Source organism: Labrus bergylta, chromosome 9, assembly GCF_963930695.1.
Source record: "Labrus bergylta chromosome 9, fLabBer1.1, whole genome shotgun sequence".
NCBI lineage: Eukaryota > Metazoa > Chordata > Actinopteri > Labriformes > Labridae > Labrus > Labrus bergylta.
In genome coordinates this window covers 24,986,403-25,012,663 of record NC_089203.1, presented here as the reverse complement: position 1 = coordinate 25,012,663, position 26,261 = coordinate 24,986,403, and the positions used below count along the sequence as shown (strand labels likewise).

At 43.7% G+C, this 26,261-nt stretch overlaps 1 protein-coding gene across 3 annotated transcripts in view; it reads right to left on the bottom strand.

Moving 5' to 3' along the window:
• The window catches only part of LOC109987330 (transcription factor COE3), a 130,967-nt gene that overhangs the window by 26,506 nt on the left and 78,200 nt on the right, over window positions 1–26,261 (bottom strand). For 2 of the 3 annotated variants that reach the window (XM_020638371.3, XM_020638370.3), the window contains exons 7-11: window positions 23,133–23,214; window positions 22,898–23,015; window positions 18,180–18,313; window positions 16,401–16,527; window positions 1,081–1,169 (exon numbers count right to left, since the gene is read on the bottom strand). In XM_020638371.3, coding sequence (XP_020494027.1) covers window positions 1,081–1,169; window positions 16,401–16,527; window positions 18,180–18,313; window positions 22,898–23,015; window positions 23,133–23,214 — 550 coding nt within the window. The remainder of the gene's footprint in view (window positions 1–1,080; window positions 1,170–16,400; window positions 16,528–18,179; window positions 18,314–22,897; window positions 23,016–23,132; window positions 23,215–26,261) is intronic. The other variant, XM_029278156.2, reaches the window with a different exon arrangement.

Sequence of the window (26,261 nt, the reverse complement as noted above, 5' to 3'; positions counted from 1 at the left end):
TGATTTTAACAAAACTCAAAGATAACTGGATACAGAGGTTGAGATTAACCGCTTTTTGAACCAAGCAAAGAAAAAAGACTTGAAGCTGGAGCACATGTTAGCATTGCTCCATTAAACAGACATAAATAATCCACTTTCATGCCAGTTCATGTTGGATTCTTGGAGCGAAAAAGCTCGGCATTCATCCATCAGTAATTTTTTTGTTGACAGGGCAAGAATTTTTTTTTTTACAGAAATTCAGCTATTTCAAGAGCAGCATAAGGCAAAGCAAGGCAGGCGTATTTACACATTTCATCAATAATGCAATTCAAAGTGCTTCACTGCACAACCAAAGCATCATGAGAAAACAATGGGGTAACCCTTAATTAACTATGATGTGAATCACAACGAAAGGGAGATCAAGTTGAAACTATTCTGACAAAATTAAGTTTGATTCAAGTGAATGAAATGAGTTACTGAAGTATTTATCAATAAAACATAATAAAACTGAAGAATAGAAAATATTAAGCAGCCTGTTTATCGGATAGTTTCATAAACAACAAGGTTTATTGATTAATATTTACTAGTCTGAAGAAGTGAGTCACACCCTGATGAACCAATCAGCTCTCTCCACCTGCTCTCCACCTTCATCAGGTCACATTCTAACATCCCGACCCGTCTCAGCCAGCGACCTGCCGCCGTCCAAACCTTGGTGCTCGCCAGTCGAAGGGGAAACAAAAGCAAAGCTCAGCGAGAGATTTCCTCCCGTGAACAGCTGCTTCCTGTATGAAGGATCGGGAACAATCAGCCGGCTGGCAGCGAGGAGATGCCGCCGAGCCAAGAGTGTCCCGAGCAGAACCAACAAATCACATCAGGCAGCTCGAACATTACAGAAAACCTTAATGTGAAGCAGTGCAGGTGGTCTACGGCGGCCACAGAGGGACAAACAGCCACTCCAGATTTTAACCAGACTGTAATGGGGCTGTTAACCCTGAGCTTTGACTGACAGGTGTGTTCTGGGCTCACTTCCTGATCCTTGAACCTGACATCTGATCTCAGACTCAAGCATGCAGCAGTGACTTGATGACGCGTCGGACTGACCTTAGGTAACCTCTCAGGGTCCCCTGGGTGGCGTGGAATGACCTTCTGTAGCCTCTGGAAGCCGTAGTCGATGGTTGGCTCGTTCAAGGCTGCAAAAAAGTGAAAACAAAGACTGATATGTTAACACAACTGAACATGTCTGAAACTATATTCAACACAGATTACAAACATACAACCAGAATATCAAAGCTAAGATTGATTTTCTTTTTTTAAATATATTACCAGAAACAGACGTCACATTGCTCACCAGACTCCATTGCCATCACAGGAGTTGCTGGTCTACATCTGCTTTTATTTTTTAGTAAGTTAGTTTTATTGTGTGACTTTCTAGTCTGTTGATTGAATGTTCTAAAACACAATAACAACAACAACAAACTAACAGACTGAGGCAGCAGTAGATCAGCAACTCCTGCGTTCTTCTGCGAGGTAAAATAAGTTCTTATGAATGTAGTCTGATATGTTTGTAGAGAGTTATGTAACAGCTGTTTGTGGTTAAAAAAAAGTTATTTTCCTCTTTCACAAAAAGCTCCATCTCTGTAGGGATCCTCTCTGTAATGTTGTCAGAATAGAATAACAATCTGAACCTGTCAGTGATAAAAACTAAAACTCTTCTCGATCCATAAAGCATGATGTTGCAGACATACAGCCTGTTTCACTGCTGCAGGAGGAACTAATCTACAGGAGACATTCAAATCTGTTTAACCCCAAAATATGTTAAATAAAAAAAAAAGAAAGAAAAAAAATAGGGATAGCATTTTTCTTTGATATGAACAAGTGAATGTGACTTGACGTGACACCAGCAGGTACATTTGAGGTTTTAACAGAAGCCTGTTTCACTACTGGTTTAAAAAAAAAAAAAAAAAACCCAATGTGACCTCTCAGTGATCTTCAGCTTCAGTCTGTTGGTTCTTATTAACAGTGATCGCTAACCGAGAGAGAAAGAGAGAGAGAGTGAGCAGTGTCAATTGATCTCTCTCTCTCTCTTTATCTTTCGTCTGTTTATTAAGTGTGAGACCTCACACTCCATCTGTCCTCCTCGCTCCGCCGTTTTCACCGCTCCAGCAGCGCTAATTCAATCCAACCTTTCCTTTCTTTTCTCCTCCACTTATTCACCTCCACAAACACTCGGCCTTCCTCCTCCTCTTCCTCTCCCTTCTCTCTCCATACGCCGAGAGCAGAGCAGGAGAAACACCCGGAAATGAGTTCAGGGAGACACTTCTCCATAATCAAGCCCATTAATCATAAAAGGCTGTCAAATTTGACTTTGGGGACAATTTGTCAGCCGATCTTGCCCACTCCGCTTTGTCACCGTTGGCTCTTGTATTCTGTAAGGATGATTGACACACCAAATGCCGCTGAGTAGAATAGCTAGTTTGCACTAATATGCATAACCGCGGCTTTCATGAATAAGAATAAGGCAGCTATACGCAGCACAGAGGGGTCTCCTTCAAAGGGCCGCGCCGCCGTTTGTCGCCTGCGCTCCAAATAGATGTTATTACCATTATAACAATATTTGTTTTCTTTCCCCAGGAATAGGCGACGGCGAGCTGCTAAATCAAATTTGTCGGGGCCCGTTTCAAGCCGAGCGGAGGAGAAAAAGGGCTTTCAGCCTGCGACTGGGGTGGGGATGATATCTGAAGGGTGACAGAGCGCTGAGGGACGTGGCCCTCGCCGCAGGGGCTGCCATGTTGGATTTCTTGCCTCCCCGCCTTCCTGAGAGGAAGCAGAGAGCAGGCGGCGGCCTGAATCTATTACCTCGCCCGGCGTGGATAAAAGAGGGATTCATTGTGGGATCCCAAAGAGACTTTTTGGGGGGATGCAGAGCAGCGGAGGATGAATGGAGATAACGACACGAGCAGCAAACCGGATAAACCTCTCGACGCTGCGTACATACATCCCAACTTATAAAACAAGTGAAAGGCACTATGGGAAATGCTGCAATTGAATAAAAAATCCATTTACACTCAGATAGAGAGAGAGAGAGAGAGAGAGAGAGAGAGGGAGTGAGAGAATGAGAGACCGGGTGTTTAACTCTTCATCTGCATCAGACGAGCTTCTGATCTGATGCTGCAGGAGGAGGCTGGAGCCCCAATGGTCATATCTATTGTCAAATTATAAAACACACTCATTCCAATCTATGATTGTTTGTCCTTTCTTGACCCATATTATCACCCTGCCTCTTCATATTGTGACTTTCTTTCTTTTTATAGAGTGGACATTTTGCACTGCTGTCTGTCCTAGAGAATGGATCTCTCTGAATACAAAGATCCGATTTTATGATTCTTAAAGAAGTCTCCGAGAAAACCAAAGTGTCATCAAAGAGTTACATCAGGAGACATTTGAAGCACAGATCAGAGCCTTGAGGTTGTTGAAATGTAAGATACTTCAATACTTTTCAATACCACAAGTTTTAAATGATACAATCTGTTATTTTAATGATCGGTAGTAAACAAGAAAGAAGCTTTAAAACAACTTCAGCTCTTCAGTCAAACTAAAAGCAAAAGAGAGAGAGCACTGTCTAAACTGGATCCAAACTATAGCAATGTTTGGTTACTGCAATGTGCCTTTAGTTTAGTGCAATTTATACAGTTTTCTTTTTTTTTGTGATAAAAAAAACTCTACATTTTACAATATTGGGTGACATTTATATTGCCTTTCCACTGAATTAATTGTTTTACGAGAATCATAGCAAATGTTAAATTCTGGTATCATGACAACTCTATCAGAGTTTGAACCTCACACCAAATGTAAAACATGGCAGTTTAAATGTTCTGGTTTGTTTGTTTTGCTGCTTTATGATCACGATAACTTGCAGATGTTGCAATGGATCCTCAATCAGTCCAAATAGTGTTCAAGGAAATAGTGCTCGGCCATCGCTGCAGTAGCTCTGGCAGGAAATGGCATCAAAGTCAAGATTTAAGCTAATTGAATATCAAAGCCCGGATTGAAATCATGTTAAACTTTGCAAGGGGATTTGAAATGTTCTCGATGAGCAGGAGAGTCTGCACAAACGTGTTAATGAGTGTTAGTGCGTATCAGAGACCGGTCGACCTGCACATTTAATGTCTGTAAGAAGTTATATCTGTATCTGTTTAAGTACATTGATATCACATTTGTTCTTCTTGTCCTGTTTGAATGTTGATTACATTTTCTCATGACAAACTACGTATATCAGAGAGTATATCAAATACTTGCCCTTTAATAAAATGAAATAAAGAAAGGGAACATTTAGCTTAAAATAAAGAAAGACTGATTTCTTGTGCATCCTTTTAAACACCTTTACCAAATGAAGCCTCAGTATAAAGTCTGTGGTCTATAATACGATGTCCTGAGGTAAATGTGATCATCTTATGTTGATTGAAACGTGCTGTAGAGATTTAAATTTGACTTCTTGATTTGCTGGGATTCTAACCGGCAACCTTGTGAATAAAGAAACCACCTCTGCGAGGGCAGATGGAGGGAAGGAGGGAGGGATCTTTTTCTCTGCCATCATCATGGCGGGAGGAGAAGATGGAGGAAGAAACAAAGACGGAGGCTTTTAATGAACCTCTGGACAGGCTGCTCAGAGCCCCCCCCCCACTCCCTCTGCAGAAATTAAACCCATTACCTCCCCTTATTAAAATCTCGGAGCACTATGACCCCAGCGCCCCATTGGCTGCTTGCAGGGCCCCGCGCTCCTCCCAGCCAATCGATACCGGCTGCCTCCCTGCAAAGAGCTCGAGTAATTGGAGAGCGGCGGTTGGCAGTGCGAACCCTGACCCCCCCCCCCCTCACCCCGCCTCCACTCCACCCTCCACCCCCCCCCCCACGCATTACACCACCCATATGAAGACAGATTGCCTGATTTAGTGTAAACATATGCTGCAATTCCAGGCATCAGTGCCACTTTCTCCATCGTAATTTGTATTGATTTTTCTCTCTCCTCTTTTTTGTGCGAGCGAGGAGTCCGCGGCCGTCGCTCTCTGCTGCTGTCTGATGTTTTTTATAAATCAGAAGAGGAGCAGAGGGAGATAATTCAGAGGTGAGAGGAGAGGAGGGGGATTCTTTATATATTTAATCAAGTATTTATCGCTCCCTCCGTTTGCTTTTTTCTCCCTCTCCTCCCTGTGAAAGTGATCAAACGGTTGGTTGGCGTCCTGCTGATCGGAGCGCTCTGTTATTAGGCGGCTAAGTGACTGAAGAGAGGACGAGAGGGGAGCGACTGGAGGGGGAGGACGGGGGAGGCGGGTTACACGTTAAACTAATTTCTTGACGGCAGATTTGTAGCATGAGAGGAGACGCGTTGAAACAGCAGGTCAGAGCTGTGAACATTTACACATTTATGAGCAGAGATGTTCACTTCCTCCAGCTGCAAAAAACCAGCAGAAAAATGTGTGAACACTGGAACATCTGCAGGCTGATTAATGAGCCGACGCGTCCTGCTTTCATCTATGTCCAAGTTTCAGAATTCAGCATAAAGTAAATTAACATAAGGCAGGAAAAGAAAATACAAGAAGGCAGTAAAAAGTAAAAAGCTCTTAAGTAGGTTAGTAGTACTGAGAGTAAAAGGTGTAGGTCCAGTATCTGTACCAGTAGCAGGGCCACAGCCTGAATTCATCAAATGAAAATCTTAAAACACACACTATAGGGAACCTTAAATCTGAAACTTTGAAGATAATTTTAAAAAGATAAAAACATATTAAAGATATAATGTGTAGATTCCGCCACCAGGGGGCTCTCAATCAATACTATCATAACAAAAGATGCAGTCGAGGCTAGCGGGGAATCATGGGAGTGTCACACTAACAATTTAATCCAAACAGACGCTTTATGTTAGTTTGAAAAAATACTGTATGCCAATGGTCGTTTGAAACAGATTAAGATGAAGTTGAAACAAAGGTTGAGAAACAGAGGAGCTTTGGTGTTTTAGGTACCTGAGATAACACAGCTTTATAAATGAGGCGTTAAATCCAAGTCCCCTGAACGTAACAACACGTTTAAAGATGTCGCTCTGACAAACTGTGGAAACCTCCGGACACTCTTTTCAGATATTTTACCGACTAAAAAGTCTTTTGCTGTCCAAACTAATTAACCAGAGCCCTGACTGACCAATCACAGCACCTGTTCTACATTCAGTTCCCATGGTAACACCTGGATTACCTCACACTGAGCCAGCCGAGACCAAAACAGGCCACCTCTTAGGTGTCAGAGGTCAAATCGAGGTCAAATCGAGGTCAAATAAACGTCATCAGACATTACAGTGAGACGAGACAGACATGAAACTGAACCTGATAACCGGACAACGTAATAAGAGTTATTTTTACATTGTTAAAGTGATTCTTGTAGAATGCTTGGAATAAGAGATCCTGTTATAATTTCCTCAGTATCAGAAACAAAAGTACTCTTAATGATTTAAATCATTTCTTTCAGGATTATTTACAGACATCAGGATCTTTCAACAAACTGCTGGCTCTGTTCCAATTTACAACGCCTCACTTCATGAAGCATTGTGGGAATATCCTTCAACCATACTGTGGATCTAAAAAAAAAAAAAATGTTTGGCGGGCTGCATGAAGCACAAGATGACCGCAATCCCTCAATTCCCAAAAGAAACAGGACCCAGCTGGAGCAGGCAACACTGAGGGCAAAGACCCAGTGGGAGAACTGGGATGTAGCTTTTCTCTGTGTTTTTAAACTGAGCTGCAGGTGAGGCTCACCTGTCCTGTCCTGTCCTCACTGACTGACAGACTCAGAGAAAGTTCAGCTGAATCCTCCTCTGCCTCTCCTCGGTCTGAGATCATCTGTGTGTTTTTGCTGCAGATGCAGGCTGATATGAGATCAGAGGAAGAGCGGCCTGGGGGGAGGATGCAGGATTACTGGAACATCTCTGCATGCTCATTACCCCGCTCACACCAGCAGCTCCCACAATCCATCAGGCCTGCATGCTTCACAGGAGCGTGTATACATCCTCTAAGCTTCTGTTTACATCCTCCTCCTCACAACTGTTTACATTTATTTAGCTCTACTATTTTTCATTTGCTGTTCCCAGCGAGCCGCTCGCTCTATGAGTGGGAATCTGTTTTTCTGCGCCGATGGCTTGTACATATTTACCAGCCGGAGATGAAATCTGCACTTTGGGGGGATCCCAGCTCACCTTTACCTTTCTGTTTGTGCACTGATGGCCTTGTCAGAGGCGCAGCCATGTCCCTGATAGACTTTATCAGGCACCGCTCTGCGTGGCTTCCTCCTGTATTACACTTATCATTTCAAATAGACTCCATATTCCATATGAAATACCTCCCCCAACCCCTCAGCGCCTTCATCCCCCTGCTACATGCGCTGCAATTTCCCATCTCCCCCGGCGGTTTGATTGATGCAGGTCAGAGTGCCGTTTGGCCTCACTGCCTGCAGATCGCCGCCGCTGTTGATTCCTCACTTCCTTAAGGGGAATTGGGGGGGATTGGGGGGGGGGGGGGTGTCTGTCATATACACGAAATGCTGAGGCGTAAATGGACGCCTGATTTGTTTTGCCGCTCATCAAAGTGGCCGAGTGGCGTCAGCCGTGGACAAGCAGCCGTAACACCCCCGATGCATCTTTTCACCCGCCTATTGATCTGCTGTTTTATTCCTCCGACCTTCAATTCATCACTCAGTCATCATAGAGTCTACGCAATGAGGAGGAGATACATGAGGAGGAGGTGCAGCGAGGAGACGCAGCGAGGAGACGGACACAAAACAACAACAACAACAACAGGAGACGCTCTGTTTGGTTAACTATTCATTTATCCTAACCCCAAAGAAGAGCCTGACCCAGAGCTTATATATCTGTTTATGAAATGGTTGAAATAACCTCACTGAAAAGAAAGTATAGAAATGTTAAATGTTTTGAGTCTTTTAATGCTGATTTAAATGTTTATATAGACCATTTTAATGGTTTACAATCACAATGTAAGACTCCATGGCAATGCACTGATACTAAATGTGATTCTAGGTCAAGTATTAACAGAAAAATTGTTGCACCATAAATGAATCCTTTTGTTCTTTTTGGAATAATCTCGCTGTGTCCCCAATCCAAATAACTCGTACATAACTTGTAATGACAGCTGGTTGTTCACGGGAAAATCAAACGATGTGAGAGAAGGATTCAGAGATCTGAAGGAACAGAACAGGAGATTTGAGGGAGCAGATGAGGAGATTGTGCTGCAGGTATTTTCAGCTTTGCAGGTAACCTCCTCTCTGTTAGTCTGGGGAGTGACTCGTCTCTCTAACCCACATGAACATCTCCCGCCGTGTCTTCCTGCCACTCGCGGGACTCGAGTGACAGAAGAACACCCACTCCCCTTCTGCTTCCTCCTCGGAGAGCCGTCGCTGACGAAACCACCTCTGTGATTAGAGCGCACATCCGCCCAGACCCAGCGCGTTAATCAGGGAATAATTACCTCCCTGATTAGAGCCGAGCGAAGAGTGCCTCAAAGAAATAGGCCCCCCACCTGAGAAGTTATTATTTTCTGGAGTCGCGGCCGAAAATGCCCCCGCAGAAACAGCTAATTACCCGACATTAGTTCCACAAGTCCCCGTTCCCTAAGTGGAGCGGAGCCGCTGTGCTCTTTGATATAAGAAATGTGGAGCTGACGGAGGAGGAAGTCCCCCGGCAGAGAACACACTTCTGCTGTCTATTAAAAGACGAGACGAGAGCCGAGATCAAAAGACGAGCAGGAGGAACCACTCGTGTTGTTTCATTACGGCCCTGTGATTGACACAAACGCCTCGTTACACATCACACGGCGTGATCAGGACGTTTTAACCAATCAGAGGTTCGACTGAACACCTGAGCCGAGTCTGACTCAGCAGATAGTCCACTTTAAGAGTTTAATTTATCTTTTTTTTCCCCGCTGTTAAAGATGCTTTAACACTCTCAAACTAAACTTTTAGAAATAATTTTTTTTTCAAACACGTCTTTGTCCTTTTCGAATAAAGATCCAGATTATGGAGGATTATAGCAGATTAGAATGTTTTTTGCACCTGCAAAAATCTGTATTCGGATGAACTCGATATTTTTGATTATCAGCAAGTCAAATCTGGAAACCAGAAACAGTTTAAACCTGGGTAATATTTTTACTTATTGTTGCTTCTAAATAACAAAGAATGTCCAAAATGTCTCCACTATAACTGTTCAGCCTGCAGCAGTGAAACAGGCTGTCATTTCTGCAACATAATCCTTGACGGATCAAACTGTGTCCACTAAAAGCTTGGATTGTTGGTATCTAACAACACTACAGAAAGGATCCCTGCAGAGATAGACCTTGTTGTTAATTGGCTCTCTACAAACACACCAGACTACAAAGATAAAAACAGGAATTGTACCTCATAGAACGCAGGAGTTGTTGATCCACTCGTCCTTGATTGGTCAGTTTATGTGTGTTTCTCTTTGAGTTCAAAGGCCAAATTTGGAACCCGAAAACAAGAAAACAACACAAACCGACCAACACGTCTACTCAGCAGAAGAGCAGCAACTCCTGTGTTCTGTGAGGTAAAATTACTGTTTTTCTCAATGGAGTCTGGTGGCTCCAAGGAAGGTGACATTACAGCTAGAAAAGAATGCTTTAAGAACTAAATACAGTTCCACTTCGCGGTATAACGGTCTTAATTTCAAATAAACGACTAATTAATTTATTTTCAACATTGCTTTGTCGTCTTTGTTGTTGACTTCATTGCCCCCCCCCCCCCCCCCCTCTGAAACCTCACACCTCTTTCAGGCTCGGTGGTCGGGGGCTGGAGCCGCCTGTCAATCACAGTTTAAAGTTCATGAAATTTCTATGAGCATCGATTGCAGCAGCAGAGTGGAAGAGGGGTGAGAGTGGGGGGTGTGGATGGGTTTGAGGTGGGTGTTAGTGACTCCACTGATTGATCAGGTGTCTCTCTCTCTGCTGTGAACGAGCTGCGAGGAGAAGCTGCTGCTCTCTCGTCACAAATAACTCCGGTGTGATTGTAAACATCCACATGTAACACAGGTGTGACTGAGCGTCATATAACATCTCAGGTGAAGTTTCTTTACATCTGTCTGTGTTTACGGGCAGATGTGAGCCTTCAACACAACATCATGACTGAAATGAAGTAAGTTCAGAAACTGTGCATTCCTCCCTGCAGAGTTACAGGCTATAACATTTTCAGTTTGCACAAAACAGTGAAATTAAGTCAGCGACTCTTCAGTCAAACGTCAATTTAGACCATAAAGAGCGTTTCCTCTCTCTCTCTCTCTCTCTCTCTCTCTCTCTCTCTCTCTCTCTCTCTCTCTCTCTATAGAAGCTGATCCTAAGCTGCTCACAGATAATTGCCTCCATGTGTTACTGTGACAGTAATTAAACAATAAAAATTCAGAAGTCAATTAGTGAGCGCTGCTTCACATGTCGAGAGGACAAACGGGAACACAGAGAGAGAGAAAGCAAGGGAGAGAGAGAAGGGGAGAGAAAGAGGGGAGAGAGAGGGAGAGAGAGAGGGGAGAGAGAGAGAGAGAGAGAGAGCAGAGGGGAGGGGAGACTTTATAGCGTCTCAGATTTGAGGTTTAACTTTCTCTTCTCGGTTACATGTTCACAAGACCTTTAGCAGACCCTGATGGAACAATCTGCTAATGCTTTCCACGTGTGTGTGTGTGTGTGTGTGTGTGTGTGTGTGTGTGTGTGTGTGTGTGTGTCACAGTTGGAAGAACAAAACGTACAGAGAGTTTGGTTGTATTTCCAGTCGTGCTGACAGGAGCTGCAGAGCGGCTGCACATATGTTGGATTATTAACTACATTAAACTTTTCATTAAGACTGCTAAGTAAACAACAAATACACAACTTTTAACTAGGGCTGTCAACGATTAAAACATCAAATTGCAATTTATAGATGATTTTCAATAGTTAATTGTGATTAATTGCATTTTTAACCGCATGTTGCAAATTCCATTATTTGACATTTAAAAATAAAAAACGGTAAGCTTGTTATTATCAATGTTTGTTTTGTCTTAAACTGAGATTACTTCACTTGATGTTTGAATTCAATCCTGCTTTTAGATTAGATTTAGATGATTTAAAGTAGATTGCTGCCAGGTAAAGACATTAACCTAACCGCAGAGAAAGGAACCCCAACTGTACCCGGACGTTTTCCTGCCAGCTTCCCAGTAACATTTTGGAAATGAAGTCAGGGTGAGCTGTTGTGTGTGAATGCAGCCGGCAATATTCAGGAAAATTCACTTTGAGCGAGCAGGAGGGGGTGGTGATGTTTATATCACATGGCCGATGCGATCTCTGTGCACATAATGACGCTCTTTTCTGCTTGCAAGTTTGTTCTTTACTTATTTACACACCATTCCTGTGTTTTTCTCTTTACATCATGTCTTATCTACTGAGATCAACCTCCCCCTCCCCCCGAGTCCAACAGGGAAAGTCTCCTGCTGTGAGGTGCATGTTTGAACAGCTAAGACAGGAAGATTTCAGAGGCTCATAGGTAGGCTGTCCAGATATTTTCAGGAGTGAGGGCCGAGGTGCCTGACAGTGTATCCCCAGCAAACCTATTGTTCTCCTACAGTACAGCGAGCTTGCCAGGCGCTCTTCTCTGAGCAACGCTTTACTGGCATGTTTTTTGCCGTGCATAGAGGTTAAAAAATGTTCAAGTTTTCAGATTAAGACGCGAAGTCGCAGAGCTTGTCAATGGCACTTTCGGCTGAAGCAATGAAGTAGTAGTCCGGATTTACTACTTACTACGCTCATCGTCCAGACAGAGCGCACAAAAGACAAAGTGGAATTTACCATATTGCCCCCTCCCCCTGGTCTAGGAGCAAAGCAATCCATTTTTTTTTTCCACATATTGGTCATCTGTAGGTATTTTTGGAGAGGCTGTGTTAGGCACGTCTCTGTGTGATCGGGCACTGAATGTGTTTGAAAAGGCTTCAGTCTTCTGGAAACACTTGTCAACATAAAGCTGTTTTCACACATGCACTCCTCAAAATTTTTGAGAGAACTTCAGGAGGATTGTCCCTGAAATTCTCCTGATCTGGTTGTTCACACATGCGCCTCACAGTCAGTTGCAAAACTTAAAAAAGAAAGACACGGAAGTGGCTACAGAGTCGGAATATTTGCTTTTATATCAATGCTATATCCCACTCCCACTCCCTCGAGGTCAATTCTCCTGAATATTAACTGCTGCTCGCTCACATCAGTTCACTTGGACTTCATGCGGACAAAATACTTTGGGGCTGGCAGGAGAAACTTTGCATAGAGTCCCCAAAGACTTCAGGAGTCTTTCAGGAGTTTTGTGTAAGTGCGAACGAGGCGATAAAGAACTTTCCCAGGATTGTTTGGAAGAACTGGACCTGAATCCTCCGTCATGTTTCTGCTCTCTGAATGTGAACAAACTCCTGCAGAAGGATCAACATCTGGTTTAAACGCTGAATCCAGCTGCCCATTAACGAATAATGTTCAGCTGTCCACTCACTTATGTCCGTTTGCTGTTTGAACACTCAGCAGATCACAAATGATGTCATCCATCTTTACTCTGCACAGACACCCTTCTGCTCCCAGCAGGCCTCACTGAGGGGGGGGGGGGGGGGTCGGGCAGGTTGAAGCCTGCCAGAGGCAAACCCTCCAGAGGAAAACATCCAGCACACACACACACACACACACACACACACACACACACACACACACACACACACACACACACACACACACACACACACACACACACACACACACACACACACACCCCTCCACCTCCACCTCCACCCCAAGCCTAAGGAAACCCCCCTCCCACTACACGAGTACATGTTGAATAAAGTGAAAGCTGAGCCTCCTTCAGGGGCGGCGGGACGAATCATTTCAGGGTAAATGATGAAGAGTTCAGCTCGGTGTGCATCAGTTTAACCTGCAGAGGAAACAAACAGCTGCTAAATGGTTCCTAGTTACAGTTACAGACAGAAAAAACTCCAGCAGGGCTCAGAAACAGAGTCCACATCGATAATCTGCTGCAAACATGATCTCCATATCAGGAATCAATATTCTCCTTCTGTCTGTTTTTAAACCAGTAACCACACACTCTTTTCTCCTTCATTCTTCTTCTGTTATTACTCCCTTCCTCCCTCCTTTGTCCTACTCCCCCCCTCCTGCATTCTGCTATTCCTCACACCTGAGTCCGACTTCATCATGTCTTTGACCACACCTCTTCCACCATATCTCTTCCTCCTTCTGTCAGCTGAATCTCTCACTTCCATCATCTCTGTTTCTCTCCACAGTACCCCCCACCCCACGCTCCCCCTCTCCGGGGCTCCTGCAGATCCCCTGGTGCAGCTGCAGGAGGAGGGGGAAGGAACGGGGGAGGTGTTGGGGGTTGAAATTAATGAGAGGAGCCTGAAGGTATTGACTTTCCTGGGAAAACACAGCTCTCTAAAAATCAGTGGCCGAGCGCCGCAATAACTCAGCACCCATCGATCCCACAACATCACCCCCTCCTCACCCACCTCCCCCTGCTCCTCCCTGCAGGCCGCATTGATCCCAGCATTACAACCTCAGAGGCCGGCGGTGTGGACCTAGCAGCACTGCCCAGGTCTTTTCACACCGGGAGCTCTGCTGAGGAGGGAGTAATGCAACCAGCAGAGCTAAAAAAAAAAAAACTACTACAAACTACAAACCTGGAGAATAAAAAAAAATACAAAAATACAAAAAACTCTGCAAAACTTGATAGCTAAGATTCATCACACTGCAGAATCATAGAGTACAACAGAGTAAAAATAAAAACAAAAAACTACAAAACCTCAAAAGACACCAAAACTGGCAAATGATAGAACTCCAAAAAAAAGTACTGCAGAAAATAAACCTCAGAATCTTAAAAGAAATCAAATCTGCAGTTTAAAGAATTCTCTAAAAAAACTGCAAAAAAAATCTACTACAAAAATGGCAAACCTAAAAATCTAAAAACTACAAAAATCCAGAAACACAATAATTCAAAAATACAAAACATTTAAGAACCAATGAAGAGACGCTATAAAGTCTCCCCTCCCCTCCCCTCCCCTCTCCTCTCCCACTCTCCTCTCCCCTCCTCTCCTCTCCTCTTCTCCTCTCCTCTCCTCTCCTCTCCTCTCCTCTCCTCTCCTCTCCTCTCCTCCTCTCACCTCCTCTCTCCTCTCTCCTCTCCTCTCCTCTCCTCTCCCCTTTCTCCTCTCCTCACACTTGCTATTCAGCTGAGAGTTTCTCGCCTTTGGCTGATTTTTCAGACTGAAGCTGCAGGATCAAATCCTGAAACTGCTTTAAGCTGCAGAGAGGAAGAGAGAAGGGAATTCTGGGAAATCCCTGGACTCTGACTGCTCCTTGATTCACCCTCAGCCGCACCTCTTCTGAAAGCTGCTGAGAGGACTAGGAGTCACAGTCAGAGGAGTCAGATTCAGAGGCAGAGATTGTCATTGCAGCTGAACTGATGCTCATGTGAAACCACAACTTCAGGCTTAAAGCAACACAATGTAACTTTTGCATCTTAAAATATAAATTTCAAAGTCAATCTTATAGTACAATAACTTTCAACAGAGAGAATGGCGTGCCTCCCGTGCCCACAGAACGCCTCAGCGGCCTGCATTCAACACTGTCTCACTTTGGCAGCCGGCCGCGGACATCTCACGAGTGCGGATGGCTTTAGGCACGAGTTCATAAAAACTGCAAAAGATGCCATGTAGCCAAATGTTAATGAACTGCACGGCATGCCTGTCACCACAGGTGCAGTTTGGGACGTTTGTAAAAGCCTCTTCACTCTCTCACTGGCAGACAGTGTCAGGCATACGTAGCCATCATTCATCGCTCTGTTTTGGGCTGCATCCTTTCACTTTTATGTGAAGTCTAAGAAAATAGATACAGCCACAGTGGATGTGTAAATCAGACGAACTGCCGAGGTGTGCAAACAATGCGGCCGCCGCGCTGGCAGGAGGAGCGGGGACAAGAGCTGAGTTAGAGGAAAAGTGTGCAACATTATGATGTAGCCACCAGCCAAGAAAAAAACTGGAAGAGAATTGAAAATTGAAAAAGAAAATACTTTCAAACCTTTGTGAGGTAGAATAAATATCAAAGTCTGTGCAGGATAATCCTTTGTTTTATCGATCTTCAGTTTGCATTAAATGAACTGATGATTGATTTAGACTGAGTTCAGATTTTTAATTTTGAATCTAACCTTCATTTTGTTATTAGATACTTGAGTCTCAGAGAAGATATTTTCATTTTTCTTGATATTAGGAAACCCTGAGTGCATCCTACAGCGCGGAAGTCTTTCATTTTCTCTTATTGTCTGATGAGAGGACATTTAGTTTGACCCTAAAATACTATGACATCGGTCCTGTGTGATTTGAAAACATATTGAGAAGAGAACACACTCTAATGGCCGCTGAGATAACACAAGGCTCTATTCACAACATCTCAGTATGAAAGCTAAGCCCATATCTGCAAATGGAATCACAGATTAGCATTGCAAAAGGAGGCGGCGGCAGCCGGACCGTCCATTGTGAGCGTCTGTCTCGTCCTCGTTGGCGTCCTGCGGCCCGTCGGAGGAGCGGGGCGCGTCCAACAAAGCCGAGAGCGAGAGGAAGGAAGGAGGCGTGATAAAGAGGTGTTAAACAGAAAGCCCGAACACGCTCGCCTCTTTCACGACCTGACGCAATGACATTTACTTATCGCACTAAACAGCCTTCCATCTGACCTTTCTGCTACTTTGAATGACATCTGGATATTCTGACGGAATAATCGGGACAGTAAGAGATTCAAGAAGGTGATAAGGAGTCTTTGGACGTTCAACTGTGGACAAAGAGTGTGAAGGACGAGCTGCAGAGAGGAGGGGGGGGATCGACACATCAGGGAAAATGTTTACTTCACTTTCAGTCTGCAGGAAACTGTTTTACAGTCACAAACACACCTGATCCTTCAGCATAAACACCTTAAACCTTCACTTTAAGCTCCTCCTAAAGCCCACAGAGCGCTAAAAGAACACCTAAAGTATAAATATGATGCTCTTTAGTTTAAATTCTAGTCCACATCCAAAAGTTTCCAAAGAAAAAAACACCATCTGCATTTCAGGTGTAAGTGTCTGAAGTGATACACAGTACAGTACATGCAGGATTTCTCCCCCTTAAATGTGCTTAAGGGGAATTGTTAAGAGGGGAATAAGGGTTTGGGGGCTGAATGGGGTTCACATAAGGGCCAATGAACCATTCAACACTCATTTAAAACCAGAATAAGTGATTTAACTGGAACGCAAAAAAAATGATTTTCTCTTTATTATCTGTCCTCAAACCTCCAAACTTTTCATTTGACAGACGGCGTTTTGTGTCTTACCTGTGTAGACGAAGCGTCCCGGCGCTCCTTTGCAGAACTGTTTGGATTTGTAGGACAGCGTGACCTCCACCACACCGGGGATGTGACGAGGGGGGGTCTGGACTCGGATGGCGTGAGGCGTGATCAGCTGGACGAATCAAATCACGACAAACACACAAAAATAAAATCTGTGTCAAAACAAAGTCACACGTTTGGAACGGGCACTTTCAAAGCGGGGCAGGTGTGAGGCTTTTCTTTTTAGAACTAGTTCATTTTGTTGGGATGTTAAATAAAAAATGATGTCACACAAAGAGCTGTGAATAAACTCTGCAGTCATGTGATACTGATTAATATCAAAGACCAGGTCACTTATAACTCTTCAAATTCAGCAGCTTGGTGAGTGATTCTAACTCTGAATACACACAGCAGGCAGAAAAAGTACTATGAGTTGAGATAGCTAAATTAACACTTTGTTTATGATGGGGCCAAATATCTAGTCTTTGTCTGCTTTGAGTCGATTTGCACATACTAATTAAAATAATGATAACATACAATTCTTGTATAGTTTATTCAAAGGTCTTCTGGTAAGAACACGTTTGTGAAGGCCTTTCCTGGTGGGATTTATCAGTGAAAACAATGAATACTGATGTTCCTTTTAGACAGCACCGTGTCCCTTTTTTCTCTTGTGAGTCCTTGGGGGGGCTCAGCTTATTTTAGATACAAGTCATGGGGTGGGGGGGCTCCAAGGAAACAAAGGGTTGGGAACCCTTCATTTATCCCGAGGGACATGTCAGTTTGAAAGCCTTACAGCAAACCCACAGAGTCATATTCTGAATGTTTGGGCCTCAGATTAAGCTGAACATAATTTGAAAAATGCGTCACATTTTTCTGTCCTTAAAGGAAGCTGCGTCCTGTGACAAAACCTTTTATCTACTCTTTAAAGAGTCATTTCTTTCAGCTCTTCAGCGGTTGGATCAGTTTTTTCTGTTGTTAACACAAATCATTTATCTTCATGTTACCTTCAACTTTCATTGCGTTAAAACTGACACATTAATTCTTGCCAATATTCAAACTCCTTCTACTATTTCAGACGTCTTAGTTTCAGTGCTGTATGTCTTATCAAACAGCTCTGACTGTGAGTGCTGAGACAGTTTTCGGGTCGCTCATGCTGCTGTTATTGACCGCTAACGGCTGAGATTTTTTTCTTCCTGTAACAAACTTTCTTTTAAAACAGTCCGACCGTCTTTCTCCAATCTGGGTCATCATCAGTCTGTGTTCAGAGGGATTCTGGGCTTTGGAGTCCGTCTGCTCGCCGCCTGACGGTGCTGATCAAAGTGAGGAGCTCCGTCAGCGTTGTGTGATGTGCAGCGAGCAGCGTGTGGAGGTTTATCTGTCTCCTTCCCTCCTTCCCTGCCAGGTGTTCTGCTCTTCTGGACCCGCTTCAATATTTCATGTTGCTCCGTATGCGCCGCTCCTCCTGCTCCTCAACGCGCACTCAATCTACATATTTTTGGGGGCATGCAGACCTGAAGTGCAGGTGTTTCTACGAATGTGTGTGAAGATGATGAAGAACATGATGTACTGTACGTGCAGCTGTTTTCAGCGCTCAGACACTGCGACGTATATTTATAGTTATTCTGGAAAGATTCTGTGCATTTTTGAAAAGTCCGACTAAATCAGTCTTGAAAATATGAAATTCATTCACATTTGATAAACTTCAGGTTCAGGAGTCAGAAGGAGCGACAGCAGAAAGATGTATACAGTAATATCCAGCATCAGTTATAGTGAGCGTCCTCTCACCTCGCTCCAGACCAGCATGGTGCCGAAGACGACCTGCAGGCCATCGAAGAAGTTGTCCCCGATGAGGATGACGGTGGCTCCGCCGGTCGTCCAGCCCTCGCTCGGGCTGATGGCTTTGATGCAGGGCGTGGCTGCTTCGAAAACATAGACGACACAACAGAAACATGAGTAATACAGTTAGAAACACAAAAGGAAAAAAAAGGGTTCTAATATAACGTTTCCTCCTTAAACAGACTGCGGCAAAAAGCTGGAAGCTACATCATTTCTACTGCAGCCTGCAAAGTCATTAACCCGACAACAACTTGGTTCAGGTAAGGAGATGCTAATGTAGCCATCATGGCTAGCTTGGAGGAGTGTTCAACAGCTGGAACCGTCTATTTAAGGAGATCTCATGGTCAAGTTCAGTAGCCACACCAACATGTTGGTGTTGAAATGAGGTTTCAGTTCATCAAGCTTAGTTTACAGTTTAGATTGGAAGTTTAAAATATCGTTCAACTTGTAGCTTTTGCTTTCGCATCATCAGGCCTGTTACAATAGGAGTGTGATTAGCCTCCAGTTTGGGTCCCAGATCACTGAATTTAATCTTCCCTCCTCCTAAATGAGTCCAGATCAGATTCCCGCCTTTGTTTTACTCTTTTATCTCTTCCTGTTTCCTGTTTCTGCTTCAATCACATCGTTAGAAAACGTCTCTCCATGTGAAGTGTCCTTGATAAAAACACTGATCTGCTGTGACCTCTGTTAACTGATCATTCTTGAATATGTTTTATTCCCAGAGAGCTTTCAGTCTGATTTCCCTCCTCACAGACCTGATGTACCAGCAGCCTGTTAATACATGCAAAATGATTGGTTTTTCCAGTGCCACACAGATCAATAAGGGGCTCCTCATGAACAGAGTCTCCGTGATGACTAGACTGAAGCCCCGGACTGTCGAGTCGGGTCGAGTCAGACAGGCGGACTGACTCCGGTTTACAGCCTTTTTCCCGGACCAGGAGTCGTTTTATTGGGAGGATGATTTTATATTCCAGTCAGAGCTCTGCGTTTTCCTTTTGTTTACTTTGAGATCTGATCCATAAAGCTGCATTCAGAAGCTCTATTAAACATCGCAGTAACACTTTCTGCACTGAGAGAGGAGAGCGCGCTTTGGAGATGGATTACTCACGCTTAATGATTACCACCAGTAAGTTTAGGTGGTTCGTGCTTGATGGCTTAAAAGTATAAAGACTGAAACTTGAAGTTCAAGGTGATCACCCCTATAGTTCCCCCACAAGAGAAAGAGAGAGAACTATCTAAACTGTACAAATGCAATACAATTGCTGCAGGAGTTTCCATGCTTGTTTTGGCATTTTGTGTTCTTGTTTTTCTTGCTGTTGTATCAAAACAGGTCTCAATAGATACTGTTTGATTAGTATCAGAGTTTCCAAGTTGTACATTTAAATCGTTTGGGATCCCAGATGTAAGCCAATGTAAGCTACAGTCCTCCTCGCAGCTGCTGTGGGTTCAAATCCAATCTCAGCCCTTTGCTGCATGTCATCCCCCAAGCTCTCCTCCCAACATATCCTCTCTTTAGCTGTTCTAGCCAATAAAAGGAAAAAATGGCCAAAAAATTACATGAAAAATAATAAAAGTCAGGATATTTTTTAATACCAGAATGGAAAGCATGTAGGTAGTGAAGTGAGGAGTTATTTGGGGGCATGCAGGCTTCCTGAACTTTATATCCAGTGTCTATTCTCAAAGACAATGTTATAGGACTGACGAGAAATTCTTTGGACAAACTTTTAAAAGTCGAGTTTCCGGATGAAAGGAAAGAAAAGAAAAGCTCCGACCCAACACAAGCAGCAGCAGCGGCAGCAGCAGCCGAGGGTCGAGGTTTTCCCGCTCCAAGGACTCGATTGTCATCTCCTTATTAATTTCCCTCTTTTGTCACAGCAGTAAACAAACAGGCAGACGGGTCTGAGGGGGGGTGCAGTTAGCATTGATGGTGTTGCCGGAGGTGGAGGGGGATTTTGGAGCACAAAGGCGAGGAGCAGGCAGTGGAAAGTTTTATCGAGGAGACGGGGAAGGCTGAGGGTTGGTGACAAAGGCGGGAGCAGATGTTGAGGCTTTTTATCGCCTTTGAAAACATCCCAGTCTGGATGAGATGAAAGACCCGGAGCTCTCCTCTGTGGGCTGAGATACAGGGACGTCTGGTAAACAACAGGCCCCCTTTTGGCCCCTGCAGGACACCGTACAGTACAGCGGCACACTCAGAACACCCTGACACTTCTGCACATGAATGTTTAAATGCTCAGTTGATACCTTTCCTCTCGGTGTTATCACAGGTGACAAAGAAAAACATCTCATCCTTGTGAATGACATATTTGTGTCACATTTGTTTTATCCCTTTGGATGGGCCAGCCGGGTGGGGTTTGCTACACAGGACAGAAGAGTAAGATTGAGAAAAGTTACAGCGCTCACAGAAGGTCAGCTTATTCTGCTTTTTCTTTGATCAGTGATCTTATCCTGTCTGAACCACCCCCGCTGTGATAAACTCCGCCCTCCTGGTGCTGCAAGTAGGGTAAACCAAACAAGACAATGACATCATCTGCTCCTGGAAGAGCCTCAAAACATAAAAACAAGTCGAGGGGGAAACTGCAGAAGCTGTCTTCTGGGAGGTGAAACAGAGAGGACACGACAGCTTTTTGAAGTCGAACTGGTGGCGTACTATTTGAGGGTTTGTTTGACTCACTTTTACGTCCCAGAGGGGTGGAGTTTACCTCAAAAGACTGCCACAGAAACAGAGTCAGTTTAGTGAACTTTTTTTTTTTTTTTTGACTGGGAGGTCTATCTGATACTTTGTGATGCCCTCATATTGTTGGACCGACTCGGATGCTGTTCCCAGCAGGTTAAAACTGCTAAGCCTGGAAGAAAAGCCTTAAACTTTAGAGCGAGTTAAGGTAGACGGCAGAGCAGGATGTGAAACAGAGCGAATCTGATCTGTGCAAAACAATTTGAAGGTTCATTTTAGTGTCTTTGATGACCCAGAGGGGTAGTGAGGGTTTGGTTAAGAGAAGTAACTGATGAGTGTCTGGAAGTTCAAACTAAAGCGTATTAAAGGTATAATCTTTGTCAGGAACAAATTGTTAGATTCACAGATTTTAAACGTTTAAAGAAGTTTAAGAAAGGTGACCCCATTATAGACTCTCCTGTATAATTAAAACACTTTGGACTTCATTGTTTGGTGTTTTTTGTTGATAACTGATGAAAACCCCTGAGCTTTTAATATCAGGCTGGTATCTAACACTAATTTTACATGGGTTTAAGTTATCATAAAGTTGGTATAAAGTTTTAGAGGGATTTGGAGAGCTTACCAATAAGGAGGCCCAAAACAGTGATGAAAGTTTTAAACAGATTTAACAAATAGCCAAGAGTTGGATAAGTTTACTTTTCTATATACATCACTTTCAAAATGATATGAAGCCTTAACATAATAATCTCCACCCGTCTGGTGTTACAAGATGAATGTAACAAAGTCCTTCAGAGACCCCAAACTGTTTAGTAAGTTGAGAGAATGTTTGTGGTGGTGATGTAAAAATGTTTGATTCATGTCAAAAGTTTGAACCAATATAAGTTTGTTTTAGTCTCCTGTTGGTGCCAGATGGGGGGAGTTTCCCCGCACAGGACTTAAAAAGTTCCTGGAGGATTAGAAGAAGAAAACTAAACTCTACTTTGGTCACTTTGACCCACATCTTTTCTGATGCAGTCTTAAACCCTGGTGCTGGTTTGGTTAAGCCCCACCCATCTGGCACTGAAAGTGTGCCGAATCAATCGGAGGACTTGTGTCATCGCTTCAGAGTGAGCCAGGAGGGATTTATTAGAGCGGGGACGGGGCAGAGAGGTATTAAAGTTTACTACTTCAGAGGAAATGTTACCTCTGAGCTGCGGCTCTCAGAGTTAAGTTTCATCGTGTGAAGTTTATACACGAATGATGAATTTTATTTGGTTGCTGCAGACGCTGGAAGAACAGAACGTTTGTTCGCCGTACTCTCCTGACAGAGCCGGGTGGATACCTGCCAGCAGCTGGAGGTTCCACAGAGACCTGCTTCACTCTTTAAAGGACAGTTTCCTTACATTTCGTCCTGAGCGTTCCTCTCTTTTTGGCTTTTGTCGCGTACAATACTGTATTCAGTTGTTCCAAATCAAAGCCTCCGAATATGGAAACTTCCAGTTAACACTGGAGAAGGTTTGACTTTGGTTTCATCTCGTTTCGCTTCATAAAAGAAACACAAAGGAGGTGTGAGAAATAAAAGATCTGTTTCGGTTTTTCTCAAAGCGTGAAGACTCTTGAGACAGAAACACGCCAGGTGCATCATGGGAAATGTAAGATCCAGGGGTTTTTTGGACTAAAGGTCAAAATATTTCAAACTATTTTGATCAGATTTGGTTTTTGAGACGGTCATATGTGCAACAACTTTAATAGAAGATAACAGAAAATTATTTTAACCCTTCATGTGAAAAACAAGAAGGGTTAAAAGTGGACTCTAAAAGTCTCTGAGAGACTCTAATAGTCTGTGATAGTTCCAAAGGTTTTCTGCTCGTCTCCGACAGTCTCTTGGAGTCTCTGAGATCCTCTTATAGTTTCTGGAAGTCTCTGCTAGCCTCAGAGAGGTTTTAAGAGTTTTTTTTAAGAAGTCTCTTATAGATTCTAAGATTTGTTTTGAATTCTTTGAGCGACGTCTAACCTTCAGAGGGGTCCAGGCGTCGGGCGCGGCGGCCATGTTTGGAGTTGTTGTGGACGAACATGTTGTCTGACACGGCCAGAACGTGACCGTCCACGTTGACTGTAGTGGAAACCACAACCTGCAAACACACACAAACACACACACACACACACATCAGGGCCAGTTAGAGCAAAGCCGGATCCGTCTGGACCAGGAGGAGCGGGAGGAGCGGGAGGAGCAGGTGTGTGTCTCTTACCTGAAACCTCCTCATGTCTCGAGGGTTTCCTGCATTTTTCAAACAGTTCTGATTGCACTTGAGGAAGAACTTGAGGAAGAATCTGCAGAGAAAAAAAGTAATAACACAAAACAGGTTCAGAGTCACAATCTGATTACCCACAATCCTTCACTGTCATTAAGTGCATAGAAACAAACACTGACTCAGGATCAGAGGAAACATCGCTCGGCTCAGTTTGACTTCACAGGACGTTCTTTTTACACCAGGAGAAGTTTCACATGGATTTGTGTTTTGCTATTCCCAATTCAAAAACACCAGACTACATTGATGAGGCACAGAACACAGGAGTTGCTGATCTTCTGCTCCCTGTAATGGTTAGATTTGTGTGTGTTATTGTTTTGTAAAACAAATTTTGCGTTGGATCCAAGATAACAATTTATTCCCCCTCTATGACATTCACATTATTCATTCATTCATATTAAAAGAGAGACATCATAGGAGTGCAAATATCACATCTAGGGCTTTCTTTGCCATGTTTCAGGTCTCATGTTGTCTCCGGTCTCTCGGCAGCAGATGACATTATCATTCTGCGGCGGCGTCTTCATAAAGACGGTGGACACTTCCTGCAGACTTATGGCGTCTCATTAGACACCGCCTTTTGATTTTCCCTCCCGCCTGTCCGATCTCTCGCCCGATGCGTGTTGATTTACGCCTGTTTTTACGGCAGCAGAGGAGTATTGATTGGGGACGGATATCAATGAGGACGGGCGGCAATAACCCGCAACTCCGCAGGAGGACAGCGAGGGGGGGGGGGGGGGGGGGGTCAGAATGGATAGCCACCTTAATGCATTTCACACTGCCTTGTAATCTGTGCACATCCATCTCTCGGACCACCACCCTCCCGCCCCTCCCCGTCTGATGGAGCGCCTCCTTTTTTAATTGCCACATTATCACAATAATAATCCGGGCAGTTAACAAGCGGCAAGGTCGCAGACAGACATGTCACATTAACCAGGGGATAACCTCGGCAAGAGGACCTACTCCCAGCACTCCACCCTCCTCCTTCTGAGGATCCTTCAACGAGGCACACTGAGAGAGCACCAGGAGGTGGGCGGGGTTACAAATGAGGTCGGCATTGATTTCCACCTTAATAGGACGGTAACAATATCCTTAAAAAACACACAGCTGGAGCTCAGCACGTCTGACAGCAGCTTTAGTCTAACCTCAGAAACGTAATCCCTTAAAATGGATTTTAAAAGTTCTTCATTGTTGTTGATGGATTGAATGACGTCGCAGAGTGTCAGAGTTTTAGGATTTGTCAAAATAACTGAACATCCACACAGTCGAGGTAGAGATATACTGGTAGGACTTTCAGGTCGGATTTAAAGGGACAGTTCAGCAAAATTAGCAACAGACAGACTATCGACCATTTGGATTTATTTAATTATGAGCTGAAAGATGAAACAGAGTTTGTTACAGAATGTTTTCAACGTCAGAAATGTCAGAGATAAATCAAACTGAACTCTGTGTGAATATTTGCAGCTGCTTTTTTTATTATTTGGGTGAAATGATCCTTTAAAGGCACAGAGAGAGGAGAGAGATGGGCAGTGCGAGTGTGTGTGTGTGTGTGTGAGAGGGGTGTGTGTGTGTGTGTGTGTGTGTGTGTGTATCGACTGAAAGCTGATCTGCTGCTGTAATGCCCTTTATGGCAGAGAACAGAATAATGTGAAGCTCCATTCAGACGATCCCCGAGTCCTTCAGAGAGCTGATACCGATCAATACGGATCTAATTCACACAAAGACACACACTCTGGACCACAGACACACACATACACACAAAATACACAATATACACACACGCACAATACACACTCTGTACAAAAACCATACATTTAATACACACACAATACACACAAGGCAACACACAGATATGCAGACAAATAGACACATAATACACACAAACAACAAGCTGCTACACTTATACACACTGATACACACTGAGGAATATACACCCACATACACAACAACACACAGTGGAATATAAAGCTATACACACTAGTATGTGCACACGCTGTGAAAAACAAATACACACACACGGAGCCATTCAGAGACACAAGAACGTACACACAGGCACACAACCATACACACACATGGACCCGTATCATTGTAAAAATACACACATATGCACAAAATGCACACACAATGCACACACAGATATAGATACAAATACATACTCTGACAGCATTTCAGTGCACACACACTCACAGAAACTAGCAAAAACACAGGGGAGTACACACACAAATACACACACATACACATTCTGACTACAATATACCAACAGGAAAACAGACACACTCACACATATACACAACAACAGACATATGAATACACACACAAACAACAACAACTTACAACAACACACATATAAACAAAAATGCATAAACAAACAACAGACACACTTAGGCACATTATCCCCACTCCTGTCTACACAGCTCTGTGTGTGTATATTTTTAAATACTGTATGCCCTTGTTGAGTGTGTGTGTGTGTGTGTTTCCTCTTAATGCACTTCCACTCTTCAGTGTGTGTGTGTGTATGTGTGTGTGTGTGTGTGTGTGTGTGTGTGTGTGTGTGTGTGTGTGTGTGTGTGTTTTTTTCAGTAAAAAATAATTTAATCTGATTATGACAGAAACATCACAGCTTCCCAGCAGCTGAGGAACACTTCCTGTTTTTGTTGTTATGTGTTGGATCTAAACTAACCTTTTAAAACCCTGACGTCACCACAACAACTCAAACTAACTAACTGATGGAAGCAGCGGTAGAGCAGCAACGCCTGTGCTCTGTGAAGTCAAAAACACTGTTTTTGTTCATAGAGTGTGGTGGCTTTGAAGAACGTTGTAACACCACCAGACTCCATGACTTAAAAAACTGTGATGTTGCCCTGCAGTAATCATAGAAGCTGCGTCTCCAACACTTCCTGGATCGGTTAAGTTTATTTGAGTTATTATGCAACTTTTGTGTTTTCAATTTGTTCAGATGAAGCACAATTTTTGTGCAGTACACAAACAACAAAACTAACTGATTAAAGCATTTTCAGCTCTGAAATTTGTGCTCTGCATGATGAAAGTCCACTTTAAAGTCGGAGTCACATC